Here is a 25131-nt window from a genome sequence, read left to right as displayed (position 1 = left end):
GTCAGTGTCACAACAAAAGAGGACACTAAATAGGCTGAACAGATTGAGTAAAAAAGAAAAACAGGAGTGAAAATTTTCTAGGTCACCATATGACATATTGGCTTGGGTTACGTAGTACAGGTTTTCGTAAGTAGTTCAGTTCACCATTAACCTTTCAGTCATATTGCGGAACACTCTGAACTAACTATCTATATATACTAACTGTAACTTTCGTTAACCTTTCCTTTACCTTCATCCATTCCAGTAAGCAGCTCAGAGAGGTCTTCTGGTCTGAAATCAGACTGGTGCTCCTTCCATGTGTCACCATTATCACTCCTCAAAACAATCAGCTCCCTCTCTTTCCCCCGCATGGAACCAAAATGAGGGATCTCCACAATCACAGGACTGAAAGTGAAATTACAGCACAATAAAACACAGTGTGAGGAAATCGGTCGATGAAACCACAAACTTTAGGGGGCTTGAGAAGGTCTCTTTGATTCAGTCATAATTACTGGTTAATTAGCTGCACTGGCAATCCATAATAATTCTATGAGTCATGATATTTTAAGTAGATATTAGACAATATTCCCTTTGATTTGTCCCCTGGTCTGCTGAAAACTGCAACCCAACACAGTAAAAAGAAGGTCCCAAGTATCCTACCCGAGGAACTGAGCCCCAGCTGGTCCGACTTCCACCAGCCGGCTGACCAGCCCCTCTCCCTCCACCATGGGTGGGGGGTAGGCCAGTTTATGCCTTTTGGCCAGCCGGCAGGTGATGCGTGTGGGCGCTGTGCACTTCCTGGGAGGGATGATGATGCGCATGCCATTGTGGCGGCTTCCTCTCATTGAACCACCGCGGGCATCCACCATGAAGCTGACCAAGAACCTGCACGATGAAAAAGAACAATGTTAGAGGACGAAAAACCATAGACAGAGAGAAAGATAGTCAGAAGCCATACCACGGACAAAAGTGAAAGGACGATTCCCATGCTGTGATCACCGTACACCCAAACAAAGTAAGGAAAAGAGAGAAGATAACATAAATAGAGAAGAGCAAGAGACAGAACGATAGAAAGAAGGAAAAAAAGATGCTTTGAGTTCTGAAAGTTGGCAGTTCTCGCCTTGGCCTGCCTCGAATTAGAACATTAAACCGTCTGAAACTAAACAGGGTTGCAGAAAGTTTAGTTTCCAGTTCTGAGGCTGAAGGTGAGACTATTGTCAAGGTTTCAGTTCCTCTAAAGCAGCATTCAGTGATCAAATATTAAACACCTCCACAGATGTTTCACCAAGATAGGGTTAATGTGATTAATATGTGTATGTCCCACATAAGAGCACTTTTTGGCATCCCATTAATATCATTATTGTAGAGAGTGAGGATGGAGTTGGGTGTTAGCAAATAAAAACTGTTTATGCACATTTCATGAGCAGTCCTTATGCCTTGTCACTACATGTGTTGTGTTATGTACTCTCTTTTTGCTTTTTCTATACTGTATGTTGCAAATGTTGTTGAGGAAGATTTATTTTTAATGTGCACTGTGTGAGAGAAAGAAAGATGGCACATCAATGAAAGACTTCCAAACACGTTGACGACACACTTCTAATAACTAGGCAGTGCAAATGAAACACCAGACCACACGGATGAGATGAGCACAGACTGGAGGAGGAGAGAAGGGCTAACAAGAGAAGAGGTGAGAGGGGAAACAGAGGTGGAGGAGTGGGTGATATCACTGCGGCATCATGGGTGAAAGCAGCGAGCTCAGTCATCACCTGGAGTCATACTGAGGGAGCGGGGAGGAGAAGCTGCAAAATAAACACATGGAGGCAATGCAGGAGGCAAACCCCCAGAACCTAGTTTTAGTATCAATGTTTCACAATCACTGTTGGGATCTGTAATAACTACTGGAGATGACAGAAAGATTAAAAACTACAGGGATGGAAAAACAAGGGAAACAAACAAACAGAAAACATAAGACACACCGAGGACATAATGACAATGTACAAAATAATACACAAGGCATAATAATGAGTAAAAATTGGGATACAGAACCATAACTGCGCAAGACAGATCCCGGTACTTCATTTATGAGCATAACACCAAAGAAAGAATGCATTCAGTTCTGTGCAAAGGCAGAACGGTTTACTTAGAGCAGACCTTAACAGTTTTACGACGTCATATATTCAAAGTATGTGAATGACGTTGAGAGCAAAATATTATCAGTTTAGCCAAATGAAACACAGGAGTCATGAGTCTGTACTTTGTTTCTGTGATGATAGAAAAAGAGCATGTCATTGAGCGTGGGGGGTGACTTCTGGGCCATGTCTCCAGACTTATGGTATGATATGAGAGCTTTACAGGATGAGCTGTGTCTTTTGTTGTTATAATGTCATGTGTACAGTAGTAGCACTGCAGAAATCCCACAGCCTTGCACCTTATCTGCATCAGTGCTGCAGGGTTTGCTGAATATTGACTCTTAGGGAGAGAACAAAAGACAGTTCAACAGTTGTGTGCAGTGAGCATATAAAATGTGTGATATCTGCAACAGTTATGTGAATGTACATGCACATTGTGCTTGTGTGTGAGGTGTGTATGCTGGTAAAAATCTACCTTGACAGATCTGATGAGGCAGTACAGCAGTTCTTACCCAGAGTGAATGGGGCTGGACACGGTGTTGTGGCTGTGGTCCATGGTGTCCGGAGTCCAGCTGTAGCGGCGCATACACTCCGAGCTGTAGTCTCTGGTCACGGCCAGGTGCTGGGAGAAGAGGATCCAAAGACAGAGGTGAAGAAACAAGACAAAGAAAGAGGAGATTTAAGAGCGGGAGGAAATGCAGATAGAGATTGAGGTGAAAAAAGACAAAGGTGAACGAGGGGTGAGAAGAACAAAGAGAATGAAAAGGAATAACATCAAGATGGAGGAGATGACAGATCGAAAGCAGATAAATCAGTGAGAAAAAACGAATAAAGGACATACAGGAAATAGTGAATGGAAGGAAAGAGGTTCTCATTAGCTAATTATTCATCAGTACATTGACTTTTTTTCGCAACCCCCAAGTCATGCATGGTATGGAGCAATGAGCTATTAACATTTACACCTTCTTGATTCATGTTTCAACAAATTGTGTCACCCTTATCCAAAGTCTCACCACAATCAGCACAAAAAGACACAATAAATAGCACAGTAAATGCACTACTATAACTTTGCAGTGGCAATACACATAAACGTGCAACGATGAAAAACTACATACTGGAAAACAGCTTTACTAAATCGTTATGTATGTGAACACCGAATCGTGAGAACTCATAAAGTAGCATGGGAACGTCGATTCACTAAACACAGTACTAATGATAGAGATGAGAATGGCATAGACCCAAAACAAACAAATATACAAAGAGCAAAACTCACAAGAAATGAGAAATGAGAGCTGAACCACTGTGACAGAAAAATAACAAAACTGACAAATGGGTCACCCATGAACACTTTATACCTTATTGAGTGGGTCAACCAAGTAGGAAATGTCTTTACAGACACTCTGAAGCTTAGGGGAGAAGAGAGACAGTTCAGAAATGACACGGAGGGAACTGTGTGGTCCAGACAAATGAATTTATGATACTGTTTCACTAAAGGATCCAATTTCCACCAAAAAAAAAAATATGATCTTATTTCTGCGAAGATGAGATGGTCCAATGATTTAGGCATCTAAATTCGAGCAATCCCACTGTAGATCGTAGTTGATGTGATTATGACTGAAACTTCATATATCATATGTATCAACATGATTTGACCTCATGTATATTTTCAATTAGATGTAGATTTAATGGGAAGCTCTTTGGAAGTCAAACATGTTTGCTTATTTTGTAAAAGAAGAGAGTTGAGGTAAGTGCATATTTTGGCCATGTCTAGTTTGAGATCTTGGGTGATGTTGTCATTGAACTTGGGGGATATATTTTTTATAATGTAGGTGGTTACAGTTTTGTTTTTGCTTCTGGCCACCAAAACAAGCATTGGACAGGCAAGACGAGCTCTGCAGAGCACTGTGTTTTTCCATGAGAAAGCAAAGGGGGGCCTCCGAAAGCCCTTAAGTTTGAATAAACTCTTCGTCAAGGTGCTTTACACTCACCCTCAGCACTTTGGCAAAAGCAAGCATGGCATCAGCACTGCTTCTGTTATGACCTTTGTGCAAGACAAGTAAAGCTACCTTGCTCCCTGCTTCAATTCTACCCAGCCTGTGTTTTCACCAGGCCCTTGACAGAAAGACAGCTAAAGCTAAAACTTGAAAAACAGTTAACAACAAGACAGTTAAAGGTACCAAGGAAGGAAAATGTGATCATAGACTGAGAGAAAGAGAAAAAGGTTGTGTATATAAGGTGAAAAAGGGCCAAGATATAGAGGAGAAACTAAACAAAAGATGATGAGGAAGACAAGAAATGGATCTTACCGTGTCCTTTGTGGGGGCCAGAATCTCTTCAATCATCATACTGTCCCTTGCGAAGGAGCTCCGGTTGAGTGTGTTGGACCTATCCGAACTGAAGGAGCGGAGGCTACATGTTACCAGGCAACCCAGTGCCGCGGGCAACAACAAGTGATGGGCAGGGGAACACGGCATAAAACAAAAAGCAAGGAATCCATTACTACATGCAACCTCCAGGGAACCAGGTTTTTTTTTTACTTACTGGACAGAGAGAGTCCAAAAGTAATAAGTGGAAAATAGAGTGAGGCGGAAGAGCCCGCAGTGGAACAAGGATCAGATACTGCAGCAGGTATTCAGAGATGGAAATGAGAGGTCAGTTTGTTTGCATTAAGAGATAAAGGGAAAGAGGACTAACTGAAAGGAAACAGACGTTTGCTTGATCATTTCTATAATTAGCTGCACTGGCAATCCATAATAATTCTATGAGTCATGATATTTTAAGTAGATATTAGACAATATTCCCTTTGATTTGTCCCCTGGTCTGCTGAAAACTGCAACCCAACACAGTAAAAAGAAGGTCCCAGGTCAGGTGTGGTAGGTGTGCATTATGAACACAGATGCAACTAAATGTGTCTAAATGATGGAATAAGACAGGTTAGTGGACTCTATGTATTTGCACCTGGCTGGCAAGTGAGAGTCTTTAAACCACAAGAAGTCTCCGTGCAGATCTTTTACTGACAGTAACAGAAATAAGATTCACTCAAAAGATTTACTCAAACTGTTCCGATGTTGCTTTAGTCTAAGATTAGCAGCTGACCTAGACCTGTTTCAGAGCTGCAAAACACAAAAAGGAAGCTGGTCATTTCTATCTGTCTTGCTGCAGTCTGCTTTATGGCTGTGTGTGTGGTGACGTGTGCCTATTTTTGCAGCCTCTCAGGCTCAATGCAGTGCTCTAGACTTCTTTCAGGGTTTTTTTTTTCTTGTGCTGTTTTCGCTACAAGAATTTGATCAGCGCAGAAGAACCAAAATGTCTGCGTGAACACGCAGTTGCTTCAAATATGTGCACTTGAGTGTGTAAGCACGTAAATAACTTATATAATGAGTGTGTTTTTGTATGCATTTGCGCACTATAAAGGGGTTGCAAAAAGATGCAATCCCAGGGACGAAGCCGACAACTCTGTGCCTTATTTTGTCAGTTTGTTACCGTATATATGTATATTGATGTGTCCTGTGTGTGAGCACGGAGGGGTGAGAACGGGAGAGAGCGAGGGGGAGAAAATGCAGAGCTCAGCGTGTTTGAGTGGGCACACTATTCAGCACAGAGAGAAGCCCTTTATTCAGCACAGCCTGCCTACCCCACCATCGAAGTTACCAAGCAACTCTGTGCGGCCTGAATGGACTCGCTGGCATGGCAGCACCGCACTACGAACCCCCCTCCCATCCATCCGCTCTCAGCCGTACTCTGTTTGTTCTTCACAGCTTCCTCCTCTTTCTCATTCTGTCCATCCTCCTCTCCTCCCTACACATACGTGCTTTTCCATTTCCTTCTGTGTTTCCTGCATCTATTTCTGCATGTCATGGCACCTAGCAGCACTCTCCTTTATAACGCTGTCCCATTATCTCTTCATTTTAGACTCACGCTCCCACGACTTTTTTCACTTTATCTCTACCTGCTCCCTTTACCGTCATCCTTCTCTGTCACCTCCCTTCCCCTTTCCACACCACTCCATTAATTTCACTGTTAATCAATAAGTCTTCTTCCTCTTCCTTGCAGTAAACTACACTCCCCATTAGCCAAACAATTTGTTTTTTTGTCTTGCATCCCCATGTATATGCCAATGGTCCTTTATAGGAAGGCATCTGTGTGGTCTTAAAGAGACATTGTGTGAGTCATAGGGCGTCAATGTGAGTGTTGTATGCATCTGCGTATGTGACCGAGTGTCTGTCCTTGATGTATGCGGGGGATCAGAGTTAAGTTTCCATCTCTGCAAACCACAAATTTAACATCCAGAATCATCCTGAATAATTTTGGGACATCCCCAATTACTAACATATAAATAGGGTGGATTCAAGGGATGGATTATAAATAAAGTGATGTGTTTGATCCCTGGAAGTTACACTCAGTGGCACTACAAAGATATAGATAACTTGCCACTTGGTAAAAAGCCACATCAACAAATTAGGGGATTAATCCACACAACTCAAACTGAAAAAAAGACTGTGCGGCTTTTATTTTCTCATTCCAGCAAGTGTCCCACACCTAAAATAAATACTTTTTCATTATGCAGATGATTTTCTTAGACAGACGAGAAAACAAGGTGAATGGTGATGATCCCAAAGTACAACACATGACGGCAACGAAGTGACAAATCTGCTACCACGAACAGACAACGACAACACTGGATGACACCAATGTATGATGGAGGATTCATGGTTTGGGTTAGCGATGTTATGGGTGAAGTGTTGGGGGTTAAACAGTAGTTTAAAGGGTCACAAACGAGGGACACCATTCACAGCTAATGTTGTCTACTCCCACTACAACTACTACTCTTTTCTTACCTGAGTCTAGGGCTAGAATGAGGGAAAGGGTGCAGGAAAACAAGGAAAAGAACAAAATAGTAGAGTGAAAAGCAAAGCATTTTGAAGACATTCAAGCATGATGTGGCTTTCTTTTTTCCCCATATGACATTGATGCTGTGCTTTTGCATGGTTGTACACTGAGACTAGGCACAAGTGAGTCTAGGTTTTTGCAAGTGTTTGCTTGTGTGTGTGTGTGTGTGTGTGTGTGTGTGCAGCCAAGTCAAAAAGCAAACCATGCAATGTCGATGTCATAAACAGAAAGGTAAGGAAAAGCAAAGAATTTGCTCAGCATCATACATTCATTGATCAATAAAATACAGTATTTCAAAGCATTACATGCACACACCTCTGCAAAGAGACATCTAAAGAACCTGTTCTTCTACTTCATATGTAATAACAGAAAAGCAACTGTAAAATGTTTACAAAAATAACTCATAACTTTACTTGTAGTAAGCATTTGTTCTAGGCATATCAATAAACTGTTAACAGTAGTAAACAAACAGCACTTTAGGGAAATAACTGAAAACTCAATCTCTCAAATGTTGTCACCAATCTCTTTGAATATTTTAAACAGCTAACAAAAAATTTACATCATCTAATTTATTACCTCTTTCCAAACTCTTTCCAATATCAACCCATGCGCAAACAAACTTGTTTACATGGAATCTCTCAGTCTAATTCAGTGTTTCCCTTGTTTGCTGTGGCCCGCTGATGTAAGCAGCTTCCTGTCACAGTTACTGTAGTTGTTTTTATCAATCCAACCATCACAGCGCATCTGCCATCTGTTAGTACGGCTACAATACACTCTGGAGCTGCACAGCATTTGTCCTGTGTGCCGCTGATGTGTTTTCACTGGAGCGTGCCAGTTTTCCACTACATACTTTGTCCACTATTTGAAACTGTGGTTAGGCCTGTGCCAAATCCTGATGTGCAGCTGTTCACAGAGAAGTTCAAAGATAGGGCTTATATCGCTTGTGTTACATACTATGGGCCATTTGTAATCTTTGCCTGAGTTTGAATGAGGCCACACAAAACGCTGAATCATTATGTCAGGTTGAATCATTAGATGGCAACTTTCCAGCTGCTTTCTCTGGCGATTTCCATTATTCTGTTTTTGTGTATGTGTGAATGTGAGTGTGTGTTGGAGGGGATGTACATTATATAGCCTGTTCCAGTCTAACATCCACTATACAATCTAGAAAACCTGAATCTCCATCAGATACATAAATCTGTGTGTATATAACAAACACAACATCAACAGCAAAATATAATGTCACAGACTTCAATCAGTGTCAGCCATCTGGCCACATTATTCTAAGGACAAGCTGGACCAATAGTTGACCCACTGCACCACAGTAAATCAGTGGTTTTCATTCCTATCTAATATAAATGACAGGCGCTTACCTGGCTGAGCGAGCTCCTATGCTGAAACCCATGTACCCCTCCTGGGGGAGAGAGTCGTCCCCCAGCTCTTTGAGGTCCTGAGGCCGCAAGTATTTGTCCGTGTCCCCGGTCATCGCATCCTCACCTGGTGGGGGGAAATCATAAAAATCCTCCTGTTAACTTCAAAAGCCAATCCGGGATCCGAGATGCGATGCGGCACCTCAGGAAGAAAAACAAGCCCTCACTGCCGACATCAGTCCCTCCACTTATTTCATTATGGTACTTAGAGGAGGCCTCGGATCATTTATCAACACCACTCTGTCGTTAAGCCCCACATACCTCACTGCAACTGCATAGCCCCCCTGCAACTTTTCTTTCTGTCTATTCATCTGACAGTGGCACAACAAGATGAAGCTGCAACACAGAGCAGCGCCGATGCCTGACTGTTTTAGAGGTTAGACACCATTCATTTTTTTTTAATAGGGAAATGCCATCAGAGGCAGCAGCAAAGCCACTTTGCGGTATATCTGGAGCTCTCCTGTAAAACCAAACGCAGCTCCCTTTCACAACAGCCAGAAACAGAGCGCAGCAGAGGCTTTAACAGCAACTAAAGCCGCAGCACAATAAGCAAGACAATAAGCAGAGAGTGTAGAACCGCATCGCACCTCGATCGGCGGACCGGTGGACGATGACACGCCGGTCAACGAAGCCGGCGGAGCGGCTACTGTGTTTCCCCTTCTCCCTCATGTCCGGCTCTGTCCTGCCTGCAACACTCTGCTCCTTCACCGCAGCCCCTCCCCCTACCTTCAATACTGCCGCACTCCGATCACACACCAGCACCACTGTCAAGTTAGATGGCATTAAAAGTGGGCGTTTCCGGTGTCAGATTTCAAAATAAAACCGGGAGGGTGACACGGTTTCACAGTTGTCAAACTTTTACCGGAGACAATGAGAGCAGCCAGCGACCTACTATTCAACAGTCATGGAACCACGTGACCAAATCAACTCTCTAAAAGTACATTAGGAAACTAAATATTCACTAAAGGGAAATATTGTAGCCATGGTTGCATTAATATGCTTTCATCAGGTTTTTCTGCCATAATCGTGATTTACATCCCATCATCTTACTGGAAAAATGATCAACTTCTGTCACAACTTCCACAGTCTACAACAGTAGTCTAGGACTATAGAAAAGTAATATGCAGTTGCTCTGTGTGGTCAAACACTTCCAAATAAATGGGCATGACACATTATTTTTATGTTAAATGTATTCTATTGTTTTGTTAGTTGTTTTGTTAAGAAGTGTAATAAATCAGCTCATTATCTAAGTCTATTCATTACTGTATTAATTCCCTAGTAACAAAATGACTTGAAAGGAATGCTTTGAACATTTGGTATTTATCAGCATAAGTTATGAGAGTGACGGTTACAAACTAACATAAGAGCAAAATGTCAAATACACCACTTTTGCCATCAGTCCAAAACTTATACCCACTCAAGAAAACTGACACGCATTAAAGACAGGTTGTGTTTTCCTGAGGCTTACTTGCTTTTATTCTGACGGTAGCGTTGATCACCCAACTTCCTGTGTTTTTTTAAGCTGTGTCTGTCCAACTTGACAACACTGGAAAACAATCGGCTCCCTGCTGCTGTAATAATGTATCACCGTCCCATTCAAGCTCAGGAACCCAACCACACACACACACACACACAGACAGACACACACACACACACACACACACACACAAGCACAGAAACCGCCCCCCCCCACACACACACACACTTTCTATTGTATATTTTGAACTTGAAGTACCTTTATCAAACATTCTTTCTCCGCAGATACAAAAGACTGAGGGAATTACCATCAATCTCTGTCATACTCTGGTGGACAACTAAAAACAACAAAACAGGAAAACGATAATGACACAATTTCCCATCGGCTCTTATATAATGACATCACTTTCTGTGTGTCGGTCGATCCTCTGCGGCTTTTTTACAAACTCTAACACCGGCCATTCAAACTTCTTCCTCTGATGCTTTAACGACTTACCTTTCTCTAACGCAGCCATATTGATCACAAGTCTTCTTCTATGTTATTTCTATTCTTTTTGTTTTTTGTCTAAAGCTCCACAAAACGTTCCCAGGATGAAAAGTAAATCCAGTGTGAGGTGAAGACTATCAAGTGGTCCATTCAGTGCTTCTGGTGCTGATGGAAAATGTTGCCCTCTATTCACCCCACGCACTTAACTCCACTCTAACTTGCGCGTTTTTTTAGCTGGTGCGCACATCTCTGCCGTTCTACCACTCCGCAAAGAAATACAACTCAAACTCAAAGTTTTAGGTCCCCTTGCTCCAAAACAGTGCACATTGCTGAGCAGAAGCAGTCCGAGTCCGAGCCATCTGACGTCTGCGGCCACACCGGGGTTAATTCTCCTGCAGGCGGCTCAACAAAAAGCTCATCTCATTGGATTTACAGAGAGAAAGTATCGGTGCTCTCTGGCTCAACAGCATCCAACAACAAACTGAAGAGAGCCAACAGGGGCCGCCGCTCTGTGGAGAGCACAGTCAGCTGACAGGCCAAATGCTTGGGAACCTCAGTGTAGGAGACAGTGACGGAGAGAAGAAGAAAACTCTCACTGAATACTCCTCCTGCCTTTTTCTTCCTCTATGGTGTAAGTCATTGAGGGAGTCTGTCTATAGGTCAAAGCACTGGGAGTGGGGCTTAAAATAATGATGAAATAACCGCAGCAGGCATCATTTTGCCATTAAAAAGAATGTTGAGCAACATTTCTCTGTCTAGTTCTTCCTTTCTACATGTTGCACACAGTGGCTACAACTTGCACAAGAATAAGTGAGTTTAGAACAATTATGCAAGAGGTGTTTGACAGTTAAAGACCTTCAGCATACATACACCAACTGTAGTAATAATATCCTGTGAGGCCAGTGCTATAGGGATTATGGAGACACTCTGACAGCAGAGCGAGGAGTTAAGTTGTTCTCTTAAGATGAGACAATTAGTGGCTATAGTAGTCTATAGAAAGCATGAGATGAGCGTGTGATTGCAGAGGCAGGCCACACATACACATACACAACAGCCAGAGACCAGGAGTGACCAGTTACAACCACTCCAACCTACAGCCTAATAGGATTGGCTTCCCCTCATGTAGGATTAAAGAGAGATGTGGAAACTTAACTTCCTCTAACTCCTTCTTTCACACACACACACACACACACACACACACACACACACACACACACACACACACACACACACACACACAGCTAACTGAAGCCACTCTAGTGCTACTTCTGTTGGTCAAAAGGAATATCAAGGCTGCGCTGCACAAGTACAATGCTGATGAATTATGCACACAGTATAAACAGTTTATGTGGAGTATATGAGACCATGGATACGCTTATTTATAAATCCTGCGCGGTAGTGATAACACACTGAATCATATGGCAATGAGGATGTTCATCATACAGCTACAGTACAAACTCATCTGTTATAACCTGATATGTGTATGCACGCAACTTGTTGAGTCTGGCTGTATCACCTGACATAGAAACTCCACACCCCTCCCCGGCTGTCCCCTAAGCAACAGCCCATGAACAAGCTCATCAATTTTACAGGCCTGTTGACTCTGTGGTTCCAAAACAAAGGACAGAAGACTGGAGTGGGCAGCCTCAAACAATGTGACTTGTACCATAAACTTGGCAGTGCTATTTGGGTCTGCAGAGCTACAGCAGCTATTCGTCTGCTATGACATCATTAATGTTATGTAATTTATCAAGGTTCACATACAGTAGGACAAGATTATTTCACTCAAAGTACGCAGGTCTCTTCATAGGCTGTCATCTGAAATATAAGAGTGAGTCACATTGACCTCATTTTCATTTTCTCACAGCAACTCCTGCAAAGAGATTGCATGAGTTGAAGATGAGATGACTCTTCACGATGTATCTTTGATGAGGAGAATCATGCAGTAGCCTTGAGACGGATGGTGTGCGAGTATAGTTAAAAATAACAAATGTGTTTTTAAGTTGCAGTAAAAATAACATCAACAGTGTCTGTTTGGGAACAGAAACAGGACACTCAAACCTGACAGAAAACCCAACCAGATTCAAGGATAAAACTGTTCAATAATTTAATGTTCGCTGATATATTTTTTGGACAAGATGGATGATGGCAAATAAATACAGAAAATAAAATAAAAAACTGACTAGAATATCTGCTCTGACTGACCCTCTTATTGGCTCTTGATATGAGAGTAACTTGACATCAATAGGATATCTGTCTGATTCACAGCTGAAAAAGTAAAGTGCATAACCACAGCAATCTGTGTAAGTGGAAAGTGAGTGTATTATGATTTTTTAGTGGAGACTTTTTTAATGGAAAATGAACAGCAAAGCTGAATAGTAGTATAGCAAAGACTTGATGGTTAGCTCTTCAACAAGGCAGGTGAGTTCTGCTGAAGCGTGCACAAAAAACAGGACGGTGGAGGCAAACTGGTGACAAATACCTTCATCAACATCTGAAAAAGACTCCTCATTGAGAATTTCTGGCACATTGGCCCGGACTGTGTTATTAGGACAACATCACATAGCACACAGTCATAAGTGTATAGAAATCATGCAGTGTATTGATCAAATGGTTTACTCAAATCAAGTCACAACAACAGTTTGCAAATATCAATTAATTTAATTTTAGTACTCAATGGATAAAAAATTATGTGAATGAAGAAAAGCTTTTAGCATTCTTCACATACCTTCATCGTCTGACATGTCGAGGAACTCATTCATGGTCTCTGGGACGTTGATTTTGTGTTTTTCTGAAGCGCTCTGTGAATGTGAAAAGAAGACAACTGAACAATCCAGCTTTGTCATTATATTATAACATTATATTGCTAAAACATATCTATATTCTGGAAAAATCCCTGAAACTTGAAACCAGTTTCAAATGGAAAAGATGAGCAGGTGTTTGAGGATAGTATTATCCTTTTATAATATATCAAATGATAATTTTAACTTGTTGTCAGTACTATTAGATGACATAAGCATTGTCTTGCCTGTTTGCTGCCTGTTTACACACCTTGACATCCTAAACCGTAAAAAAAAAAAAGCATGCTTCCTGATATTGTAAAAGCACCCACTTATGCCATAAATCCCCAAAGACCCTACCAGCTGACGTTTTGAAACGACCTTCACAGAACTGCGCTGAGAGAAATATAATAAGGGATTTAGGGGTGCTAACATTTGCCATAAACAAAATCATGAGTATATCTTTTTTTTTTTTGTAAGTATTTTTTGGGGCTTTTATTGCCTTTATGATAGTGACAGCTGGAGATAGACAGGAAAGGGGGGCAGAGAGAGGGGATGACACGCAGCAAAGGGCTGCAGGTCGGATTTGAACCCTGGGCCGCTGCAGCAAGGACTCAGCCTCGGTACATGGGTCGCCAGCTCTACCCACTGAGCTAACAGGGCGCCCAAAATCATGAGTATATCTTAAAGCTTAACCATTGTGAAGGTGTTATATCACCTGAAACTCATTAAATAGAGACATCGCTTAGTCATTTAATGCCAAGTTCAGCATTTACATCTCAACTGAAGTGTGACCTTATCATTTATTTCTAATCTTAGCCGTGACCTCCGTCACAGTAAGAAGTAATGATACTGTATGTTCGAAGGCCATTTTACCCCACATTATTGACCGGCAAAGGTCCCACAGGCTGCAGATGGTTCAATAGAGACATAAAACAACAGCTGAGGCTTCTGCACAGTGAACAATAGATCAATCACACAAAGGTGTATGGAAATGACCTTGATCTTGAAGTTACTTCAGTTATGACTAATACACTTTGCTGCTGATTGCGCAGGATCCTAAGTGACCTCTCATTCCATCTCTTCACTTAATGTCCCTCTCACCTCTTCATCACCCTAGTGCCTCTCTTTCTTTCCCATTTTCACACCCATCTCCCTCCCCCTCTTTCTCTCAGACACGTGTGTGGATCAGATCGCTGTTAGTGACCTGGGCTATTTGAGGAGAAACCTTAAGCTCCAATCTAAGCCCTCTCTCTCTCTCTCTTAATCAGGATAACTTCACACATGTGACACAGCGAGACTGACTGACTGACTTGCTGGCTTATTTGCAGGATTTACACACTGACTCCACTCACAGTAGGCTGCTGGCTGACTGGCCAAGCTTTAATTTGGGCAAGGAGTCAGTCATACAAGCTCTGCTCAGTAAGGATCCTCTAGTGGTTTTACTGCAAAGTGTTTTCTAAAGCATATTCCAAGCTCCAGATAGTAAAGCTTTAGGTAAATCTTAGATGTCAGAGAGTCCTTAAATGCATCACTAAAGAGAACTTTCAAAATAACAGACTGTGCTTGCAACAGCATCAACATGCAAAAAACAAACACTTATTAAACACTTATAATGTGAAAATTAGTAAATGATGCAAAGTTTATAAAAGTGCTGAAACATTCAAAACATATAGTTTTTCATTTAAACTGAGGATGCTGAATTCTCACTTTTAACATATAAAATGTTTATATAATATCTCAAAAATATTATGTACAACCTTTCAATGATAAACATGCTAAAAAATATTTTTTAAATTGTACTGTGTCCAATATCTAACCTATTCCCAAGTTATAGAAAATATTTTTAAAAGACTTAATTAATTTGAAACTTATTGGAAATGTGATAGAGATTGTGTGTATTTAACCATATAAGATGCATGGAAGATGACAGGAGGAGAGTGTCTCACCATTGCGGTCAGGTTTTCATCTGTCATGGGCCTCAGAGTGTCCACAACAGAGATGTACCCAAGACGGCAGGCAATGGATAGGGCAGTGTTCCCATTCTGACCAGTGACAGACCAGCAGGAAGTTATTCACAGCAGGAGGCACAGAAAACACAGAGAGTATTCAGCTCTATTGGAGTGTTTGTGTGTGTGTGTGTGTGTGTGTGTGTGTGTCTGTGTGTGTGTCTGTGCCAGTGTGTTTGTGCACTGACCACGGTCAGCTCGTTCGCTGAGGCCCCGTGCTGAAGCAGCAGGTTGATGATGTGGGTGTGGCCCTGCTGAGCTGCCTGGTGTAGAGGAGTGTACCCATTCTAGACAAAAGAGGAAATATCATAATACATTTGTATGAAAAAGAAGATCTACACAAAAACAGTAATACAAGACTGCATTATAGTGTGAATATGTGTGTGTAGGTGGGGTGAGCATGTGTTTTTCTACCTTTGTTTTGCCATTGACTCTGGCATGGTTCTGCAGCAGGAAGTTTGCCATCTTCGCGTTGCCATAGTGACAGGCCACGTGCAATGGAGTGTAACCCATCTGCATGAAGGAAAGTAGATGGAGGAAGAGACATGAAAGGGGCGAACAGATCAAAAGAAGAGGATAATATAGTTATATATGCCGACTGGAGGCCTCATTTCGTTACAGTTTATTTTGTAATCATTTTTAAAATGATTGTGCAAGAACAAACAAATGGTTCTATATTGGAAAATATTTTTAATTTGCTTCTACGTCTCAGCATGCTATCTCTGATTCCAAATATAACTTCAAAGCGGCATCATATTTCACGTCCTTGCTGAATTATGAGTACAGTGCATAATGGTAATGGAAGGAGATCAGTGAGTGAATAACCTATTCGCTGTAAACAACTGTCTTGTCAGCACAAATACACACACACACACACGCGTACTACAAGATAACCTTGTGTAAGTAACCTTCAGCTACGTGAACGTGAGCAGCCTGTTATGAGGCTTGTATGTGCGTGAGTCTATCTGAATATTAGAGCATGTACGTGTTCATGTGTGTGTGTGTGTGTGTTTGCTTCAGTGTGGGGTGCATCCATAAAGACATGAACACCTTCCACTCAGGTATCAATCCTTTATTTATGTAGCACCTGAGATGATTCTGAACAAATTGTGTGTGTGTGTGTGTGTGTGTGTGTGTGTGTGTGTGTGTGTGTGTGCCCGAGAGTGTGAGTATTTTTCCGATGCCATTAATACAGTGAAACTATACAGGAAAGTACAGTTCAATTAGAGAGAAAAACATATGCAGCAAAGTCAATGAAGCCTGTAAATAAAAGATTATGTATCAAACTTTGTGTTTATCTACAGTGTGTATACTATCTGAGAAAGCCTTACCTTTGTTTGTGGGTTGACATCAGCCCCGTGGTTGAGAAGGACTTCTGCAACATTGACCTTGTCCTCCTGAGCTGCTAAGTGTAGTGGTGTAAGTCCGGTCTGAATATGCGGAGAGTAGCAAATAAATGTGTTAGAGTGGGAGCGCATAATCAGACTGAAACATGCGATCTCTCTCAGGAAACAAGATGCTGGAAAGTAGTTTAAAAAGCATAACTGTTTTTCTACTTGGTTAAGAGTGGTACCAGGTACCTTATTGCACACGTTGACATTAGCATTCTTGGTCAGCAGCAGTGACACCAGGTCCACGCTTCCCTCCTGCGCTGCCAGGTGAATGGGGCTTATGCCTTGCCGCGTCACAGCGTTGGTGTCGGCGCCGTACTCCAGCAGTGTGGTCCCAATGTCCATTTGGTTCTTTTTGGCAGCAATGTGCAGTGGTGTGTAGCCATTCTGAGGCAAGCAAAAAAGAGATGCAGAGATTAGGAAATTGAAGTGAGCTCTTATTCTTCCACTTTTTCTGGATTTGATGGTGTATTATTTAATCTATTTCATAGTGTAAGAATTGAATAGTGAAGCTTAGTGTTGCAGGAAACTGGAGAGACTGTCATTAGGTGTCTTCTTATATAGTGTATCTTATTATATATAATATATTTACACATGTATACACTTAATATAATAACAGGATAGAATTTTTTTTCTGCAGTCCAATCCTGAATCAAGACCCTGACATAAAGCAAAATAATGAGCTTCTGCCAAAAAGCAAGGTCAGAGGTTTCAGTATAATTCAGTACAAGTAGTTCAACATTACTGCAACCACAGATGTTGTACAGAGCATCAGTACAGAAAAGTCATGATGCAGAGATTAGACCAAAAATGTGACCACATTTTTGCATCTCAACATATTATCCATTTAGTTGGATTTAACATAATGGTCTCAGCTGACTCACATAATAATGATAATAATAATAATAATGATGATGGACGTTCAATTTATAAACAATTATGATTAATGATTTTTTTATGTTATCCTGTTTAAAAAGATCCACATGACCATGTTTGACCCATTCTTTTTAAGGGACAAGTACAAACATGGAAACATCAGTTTACCCACTGATTTATCATTGAGTGTTCATTCAGTTCACCCACTGAATGAACTCAGACAAAAGATTTCCCTCAGCTTGTTGGACAAATAAACAACACTAATAAAGCAAGTTCTGGCAAAAGACACTAAAAGAGGGTTCAGCTGAAAGGAGGAGCAGTCATTCTGAAATTCCTCACTTTGGTCACCATGGACACGACCTGCAATACAGCAATAAACCAAAGGCGAATACATTTAAATAGATTTCCCTGTTAGGAACCCCACTGGTGGTAGTGTGAGCTACAGGTGGGCTTTATTCAGCTCTCTGGGCAGCCTCGAGGTCCACAGAGGAGGTGAGGTGATTTTTAGCTTAAATGAGTAAAAGGATTAGGTGAGTGTAGATAAAGGAAGAGTCACTATATTTCTATGTGTGTCACCACTGTCACACAAAACTGAAAACTCTATAACTGAAGTCACAGTTTATTTCCAAACTGTCCTCCTCCTTTGATTGAAATTTCATTTTCTTGATTTGTTTATAGTGAAACTTCTTTCACAAGCTGAGATCACAGTTTTGATAGATACCGCACCACTGTTTTATGCCACCACTCTGTGATCATTCCCTGCACACATTTGTGTGTGCAAACACTTCGAGACGACTCCTCTAGTACACACAGATTCAACTCTTTCCAAAAGCACTTAAATTAGACCAAGTGCACCAACTTTAGTACCCAGCCAAATGAAAAACAATTTATAGAGGGAGAAACTGAGATGCAGGGAGGAATGACTAAGAGTGTGGGAGGGAGGCAGGAAAAGTAAAGGAATAAATATAGACTGATACAGGTTAAGGGAGGGAGAGAGAGTGAGCAGGAGACAGAGCCGGTGACAAAATAAATTAGCTTTACAAGCTTTGGTCTCCCCTTACAGGATGTCTGTCTTGAATGACGGCACAACCATAAACAATTGGCTGCCAGTTCTGCCATTCCGCTCATACTTGTTCCATGAATCTGACAGACCAAGTCCAGCAGGAGACCACAACTTGACCGTATGTCACTGACCATGTGTGTTTGTGTGTGTCAGATATTTGAACACACACAGTAACTAAAGTGCCTTTTTTTTCTTGCTTTTTATTAGGAACACACACAATTTAAAATTAAAAGACTTGGTTGGTTTGAAGTAGCGACTGACTCCGGAGTAATTTACGACATGTACAACACAGAACCAGTCTATTCACATGTGCTCTCCAGTTTTATTTTATGGGAAATATGAAAATATAGCATCCAGTAAACCAACAAGCCCAATATGCTGACTGTATGAGCTCTAGCTAGCTGGCTGAGTGATTTCAAAGACTTTGCTGAGCTCAATGAAAAAGCTGCACATTCACTCACAACGTCAAAGACTAGACAAGATGGAATGGGGGAAAATGGGTGAGCTTTAGCTCTTCATACATACAGAACATTGTTAATGGTTTGAGATGGCACTGAGGGCATAAACCAGGAGAATTTATTGTAGTCTGAGAGTTTATGTGTGTTTGTGTGGATACCTTGGCGGCAGCGTGTGGGGAAGCTCCCTGATCCAGCAGCAGCAGTGCCACTCTCTGATTATCGTAGTGAGCAGCCACATGCAGTGGAGTTAGCCCGCTCTAAAACAGCCACACCAACACCCACGCACCCGCACACACACACACACACACACACACACACACACACACACACACACACAAGCATGCAGCACAGCACCAGGTTAGAAGGGCACTGAACACACACACACGTTAATAAGTAAAATTAAAAAAAAACAACAAATTAACAGATTGTAAAGACATGAAGGGACAAACTGATGAATAGTTAGTACAGGAGAGCGTTTAAAGCAACCACTTCATGCTGCTATACAGAAGAAGAAGCTAGGGGAGGGGGACATTATTAAAAGACACAGAGATGAGCATGTCTTCGCTGGCCAATGAAATGTATCTACAAAATCTCAACCCATTAAGGAAGACTTAAAAGAGTTACACCACTGATGTAACATTGTACTGTAGCATTGGCACCTACAATACCCACAATGCAACACGAACACTGACAGTTTGGTCGTAGATTCAAGTGTGTTACGCTAGTTGCAGATAATGTAGCCTCCAGCAGGGATGAGGAGTGGACCACAGAGGTCTGGTACCGCTTTACTTTCTGACTACACACACTGATTTTGGGGGTTTTCAAACTTCAAAACGTAGTCTTCAGACCCAACTGATGCTGACTTAACTGATACACTTGAGGCACTTTATTAGACTTCACGCTGCTCCTTCTGGGGTCACAGATGGGTTTAAACAACTTTTTTCATTTAAGTTGTGGTACTCCCCAAGATATGTGAACATACTTTAATGTGCAAAATGCCTTTAATCCTTAATTTGTTTTTAAAAATGTAAAAGCACTAAAATTGGACATATATGCTTTTCTTTGGACAGCGATGATGTGAGAATATTTTTTTTAGCAGCAGTAGTAGGAGGAGTAGCAGTATTAGAGTGCTGCAGCAGTAGCAGCATGTTGTTGTTATTGTCTTGGTCTTAACATTCCCTCCAGACTCAGCAACCAGGACTGAGTCACCAGGATGCTGACTGAACCACTGGAATGTCCCATGTATTTAACAAAAACTTGGATTTAGTCCGAAAAAGTGTGCAGAATATATCCTGATTATCCCGTAAGCTGTTGCAATGTGTTGTTACAACTGTCCGAGAAATATGTGAGATAGAGAGAAAATGGTTTTTGGTCAAAATGTGAGAAAAACAAAAAAGTAATTTTCCTTCTTCTAATCTCTAAAGAAAATTAGTCAAATTAAACTGCAATAAAGGTCTGATTTTGCTTTGTGTTTAGCTTCAGCATCACAATGAGACTGGTCTTAACACGGCACCACCAAGCAGTGTGGAAGCTTCATTATCATACCTGACTGCCATTAAGTTAAATGCTCTCAGATGGTGGCACAGACACACATGCACACACACACAAACACACACACACACACACAAACACACACACACACACACACACACACACACACACACACACACACACACACACACACACACACACACACACACACACACACACACACACACACACACACACACACACACACACACACACACACACACACAACTGGCTAACACCATAATCAGTGCCAGTAGGCCTGTGCTAAGTAAGTGTGTCAATATGTGTGTGTGCATGTGTATACAAACGTGTTTGCACAAGGGTGCATGTGGAGGTGGAATGAGTGCATGTCATCAGGGGAATACAAGCAAATCTACCATGAAGGTTTTTTTGCAACAGGACAAGCATCTGTTGGCTGTGTTGTCCTAGGATCAGTCCTGAACCTGCCACTCCTCCACACAACCACTCCTATGTCCAGCTGCAGCTTGGAAAATGCAACTCCTAAAGGGTTCTGTTTACTCTCTTAGAGACAGGTTGGATAAGGGCAGGCGACAGAAAGACTTAGAGAAAATGATAAATGGTCACAGTATCTGAATGACTTCCTGATTTGTTGGCTGGATCTCACTGGAAAAGCTGACTGTCTAATGTACAGTTAAAAACCTTTACAAAGCTTCAGGATAACCCAACAGCTTATGTATAATTTCTTTCTTGGTGTTTTGTACTTTTTGGTATATAAAGTTATCTTCTACATACAGACACTATTAATCCTATTAGCTGTTTTTTAACATGTTTCCTAATGTGTGTTTACAGGAATTATTTGAAGGATTATTTTAAAACTCCTGACACACCTTGATGTTGGTTACTTGTAAAGTTGCAGAAATTTGAGTTCATACTCCTCCTGCCTTCATTTTTCCCTCCTCTGTGAGTGTCATTTCCTGCCTAATATGTAGAGTAATTTCTATGCTGGGCCCCTCCCTCTTCAGACAGCTCATGTTTCCCAACAGCGATACATCTGAAAACACCCTCAAATATTGGTCAAGATTAAGACTGACTCCCTACCAGATACCAGGCATATCTGCTTTCTCAGACATCTCACCTTTCCAGCGGCATCGGGGGCAGCCCTCTTCTGTAGGAGGAGACTGGCCACCTCCATCTTGCCGTATTTTGCTGCCACGTGGAGGGGACTGAACCCTTTCTGTTGAACACAAAATAACATACATCATCAAAATGAAAAAAACTGAGGAAAGATGGAAAAGCATGTAGAGTATAGAGAGGATGAGTAGACATGGGTATTAAAACAGGAAGTGAATATTTGTGTTGTTTTAGGTCAGCCCTTGCTGGTCTGGGGGCAAGTTCTTCTTCATAACAACATAGTTTCTCACACAAGAAACCATCTGAATTACAGTATCCATTTTTAAACTTGAGAAATAAAGGATTTGTACACATAAGGTCTGTGGTAGCACTACTGAAACATTGCCTTACAGTAACAAAGATTCTGTTTTTACCCAAAATGAAAAATTAAAATGCTTATCAACCATAGTCAAACTAAAATATCTGTTGTAGAGGAAGGTAAACTTGATTTTTAACTATTATAAATTAATTTTAACAACTACATTATTTGATTACTTATTAACATTGCATGACTAATTTAGGTACAGCAGCACATGAACCTTAGATTGTTTTAAGGTATGTGATACTCTGAGAGACTAATCCAAAGGCCCTTATTTCCACATGTATTCCAGATCTATAAATGGCTATTGTATAATGTGATCATGTTAATCTCGGCTTCCTTCCTGTGTGTATGTGAAGATATTTAAAGACATTAGGTCATATTTTCCAGAGGAATGTGGGACTCCCACAGATTCCCATTCCACGCTCTGAAACACACGACCTCATTTGTGTGATTGGTTGCAGTCAGTATTCATACAGTTTTTACATTAACGGATCATTTTAGAAAAGATAGGTTGCGGGATAGAGATGTTAGCTTCAAGTTTAAAAAAAGTGTATAATAGATTTGTTTCATAAACACCACAAATGGGTCAATTCATGGTTTCCATCCCCCAATTCCTCTGTTCTTAGATTGGTGTGACATAATTTTCTTGAACAGCTGACTCAGGAGATTTCCCAAAAGATGGTGTGCATGTGTGTGTGTGTGTGTGTGTGTGTGTGTGTGTGTGTGTGTGTGTGTGTGTGTGTGTGTGTGTGTGTGTGTGTGTGTGTGTGTGTGTGTGTGGGAGAGACAGCGAGAGAGAGAGAGAGAGAGAAAGAGAGAGCACTGGCACCATGGGGTTTACCCTTCATTAATCTGTTCCACTGATAGAGGTCACCTTCAAAGACAGCCCCCAGTAACATATCACACACATGCACAAACTAATTCCATAAAGACTACTCTACATCTCTTTCTGACCTTGATCTGTGCAATTAGTCACATGTGGAACTACAACCACCAAATGTCCATGTGTGACTGCATACATGTCCTCCTTAGGTAGAAAGAATTGTCTTAAATTACTGGACCAACACACTTACAACCAATGACCTGAACACTGTAGAACTGATCGATATATTAACTCCACTATGTCACAGAACCTAACATGGTTGACCCTCATTGATCTAATAACTATGTCCACATTGCAGACATCAGATTTTTCTGCGACACAGGTCTGATTTTGTGCAATCCGACCTCGGTGCGAACATGTCAAAAATTTGTGTCACTTTAGATCGACATTCATCACAATTCTGCACCAGTAGGAGTCACTCAGCTGCGATGGAGGCAGTCTGTGAAGGGACAGTGAGGTGTTAGACCTACCGAAGTATTTGTGGTGACACTTCTGTACGAGCAAAACTCGAGGTGTCAAATTGTAAATGCTCTGACTCCACATCCACACCCACCTCCATACAGAAGTAGCAGCCACACAAAGCCATAATAAACAGTTTGGTTCTCTTATTCCTCATCCTCCTCATATTATATGGTCACAGTTTTTTAGTAGAAGTATAACTGTGCGAAGTTGCTGGATATTGGCAGGACCTGGAACACGATGTCGTACGCACCGATCCAGAGCATCCCAAACATGCTCAATGGGTGACATGTCCGGTGAGTATGTTGGCCATGCAAAAACTGGGATGTTTTCAGCTTCCAGGAATTGTGTACAGATCCTTGCAACATGGGGCCGTGCATTATCATGCTACAACATGAGGTGATGGTTGTGGATAAATGGCACAACAATGGGCCTCAGGATCCAGGTGTTTCAGGTCCTGCCAATATCCGGCCACTTCGCACAGTTATTGAAGAGGAGGGGACCAACATTCCACAGGCCACAATCAACAACCTGATCAACTCTATGCGAAGGAGATGTGTTGCACTGCGTGAGGCAAACCAGATACTGACTGGTTTCCGGACCCCCTTGAACCCCCCCAATACAGTGAAACTGCACATTTTCAAGTGGCCTTTTATTGTGGCCAGCCTAAGGCACACCTGTGCAATACCCATGCTGTCTGATCAGCATCTTGATATGCCACACCTGTGAGGTGGATGGATTATCTCGGCAAAGGAGGAGTGCACACTAACACAGATTTTGACAGATTTGTGAACAATATTTGAGAGAAACAGGCCTTTTGTGTACATAGAGAAAGTCTTAGATCTTTGAGTTCAGCTCATGACGAATGGGGGAAAAAACAAAAGTGTTGCGTTTATAATTTTGTTCAGTGTAATAAACACAATCAGACAGATACCATGGAGGCTGTTGGAAAGGAGACTGGTGCCAACTAGTGGAGATACATAGCGCTGAAATAATGAAGATGGTTAAGAGATCCTTCATCAGACCCACCTTAGTTGAGGAGGAGAGTGAGGCTCCGTTCTCCAGCAGCATGGTAGCAACATCTTGGTGTCCCTCGCGGGCAGCCAGGTGAAGGGGGGTGTAGCCTGAGGTGGTGGCAGCGTTGGCAGAGGCACCGCACTGCAGCAGCTGTTGGACGATGTCGACCTTCCCCAGCCGACTGGAGATGTGCAACGCTGTCTGGTCATCCTGCGGCAAAGTAGGAGAAAGTGACTTTTGGCCTAGTATTTTATCATTGTTTGTTTTTTCCTCAACGACACAGTGATTGATAATGGGGCTCAGTGTTCTAACCTTGGACTTGGTCTCCACCTTGGCTCCGTTCTTGAGCAGGTATCGGACTACGTCTGCCTGGCCTGCCCTGGCTGCCATATGGAGAGCTGTCTCACCTCGCTGGAGGACACACAGAAAAGATTGTCATAGGGAGCTTTTCATATGAAATGATGTTGGATATGAACATTTTCAATAGAATCTAATATTTCAAAACATGTACTTTTAACTTGTGACAGTGCATTACAAATGATCCACTCACAACGTTGGTCGTGTTGGGGGATGCCCCGTGGTGTGTCAGTGCATGGACAATGTTCTCGTGGCCCATGAAGGCTGCCACATGGATGGGTGTCAGACCAGACTGTAGAGAAACACATATGATCATTACTATCAAACATAACAATAAATATCACAACTTTGCAAAGCTGTCAAGAAGTGACATTAAGTCCAGACAAAGACAAGCACTATTAAAAGGTAAGTCACAATGTATGAAATATAAGAGCTCAGAAAAGTTAAAAGCCAGTACACTTTGA

At 41.7% G+C, this 25131-nt stretch overlaps 1 protein-coding gene across 30 annotated transcripts in view; it reads right to left on the bottom strand.

Annotated features, from left to right (window-relative positions):
* ank3a (ankyrin 3a) overlaps positions 1 to 25131 on the bottom strand; it is a 125051-nt gene that overhangs the window by 26399 nt on the left and 73521 nt on the right. For 15 of the 30 annotated variants that reach the window (XM_051428423.1, XM_051428369.1, XM_051428428.1 and 12 more), the window contains 18 exons: positions 24861 to 24959; positions 24623 to 24721; positions 24323 to 24520; positions 21595 to 21693; positions 19127 to 19225; positions 16761 to 16958; positions 16512 to 16610; positions 15595 to 15693; positions 15369 to 15467; positions 15121 to 15216; positions 13120 to 13192; positions 8372 to 8495; positions 4415 to 4517; positions 3464 to 3514; positions 2621 to 2730; positions 1746 to 1778; positions 640 to 864; positions 230 to 384 (listed from right to left, as the gene is read on the bottom strand). In XM_051428423.1, the coding sequence (XP_051284383.1) occupies positions 230 to 384; positions 640 to 864; positions 1746 to 1778; positions 2621 to 2730; positions 3464 to 3514; positions 4415 to 4517; positions 8372 to 8495; positions 13120 to 13192; positions 15121 to 15216; positions 15369 to 15467; positions 15595 to 15693; positions 16512 to 16610; positions 16761 to 16958; positions 19127 to 19225; positions 21595 to 21693; positions 24323 to 24520; positions 24623 to 24721; positions 24861 to 24959 (2059 nt within the window). Of the gene's footprint in view, positions 1 to 229; positions 385 to 639; positions 865 to 1745; positions 1779 to 2620; positions 2731 to 3463; positions 3515 to 4414; positions 4518 to 6946; positions 6959 to 8371; positions 8496 to 9015; positions 9540 to 10400; positions 11027 to 13119; positions 13193 to 15120; positions 15217 to 15368; positions 15468 to 15594; positions 15694 to 16511; positions 16611 to 16760; positions 16959 to 19126; positions 19226 to 21594; positions 21694 to 24322; positions 24521 to 24622; positions 24722 to 24860; positions 24960 to 25131 lie in introns of those variants that run through there. The other 15 variants (XM_051428396.1, XM_051428408.1, XM_051428417.1 and 12 more) reach the window with 11 other exon arrangements.

Source organism: Dicentrarchus labrax, unplaced genomic scaffold (genome assembly GCF_905237075.1).
Source record: "Dicentrarchus labrax unplaced genomic scaffold, dlabrax2021, whole genome shotgun sequence".
Lineage (NCBI taxonomy): Eukaryota > Metazoa > Chordata > Actinopteri > Moronidae > Dicentrarchus > Dicentrarchus labrax.
The sequence above is the reverse complement of the archived record's forward strand: the minus strand, read 5'-3'. Positions and strand labels throughout refer to the sequence as shown.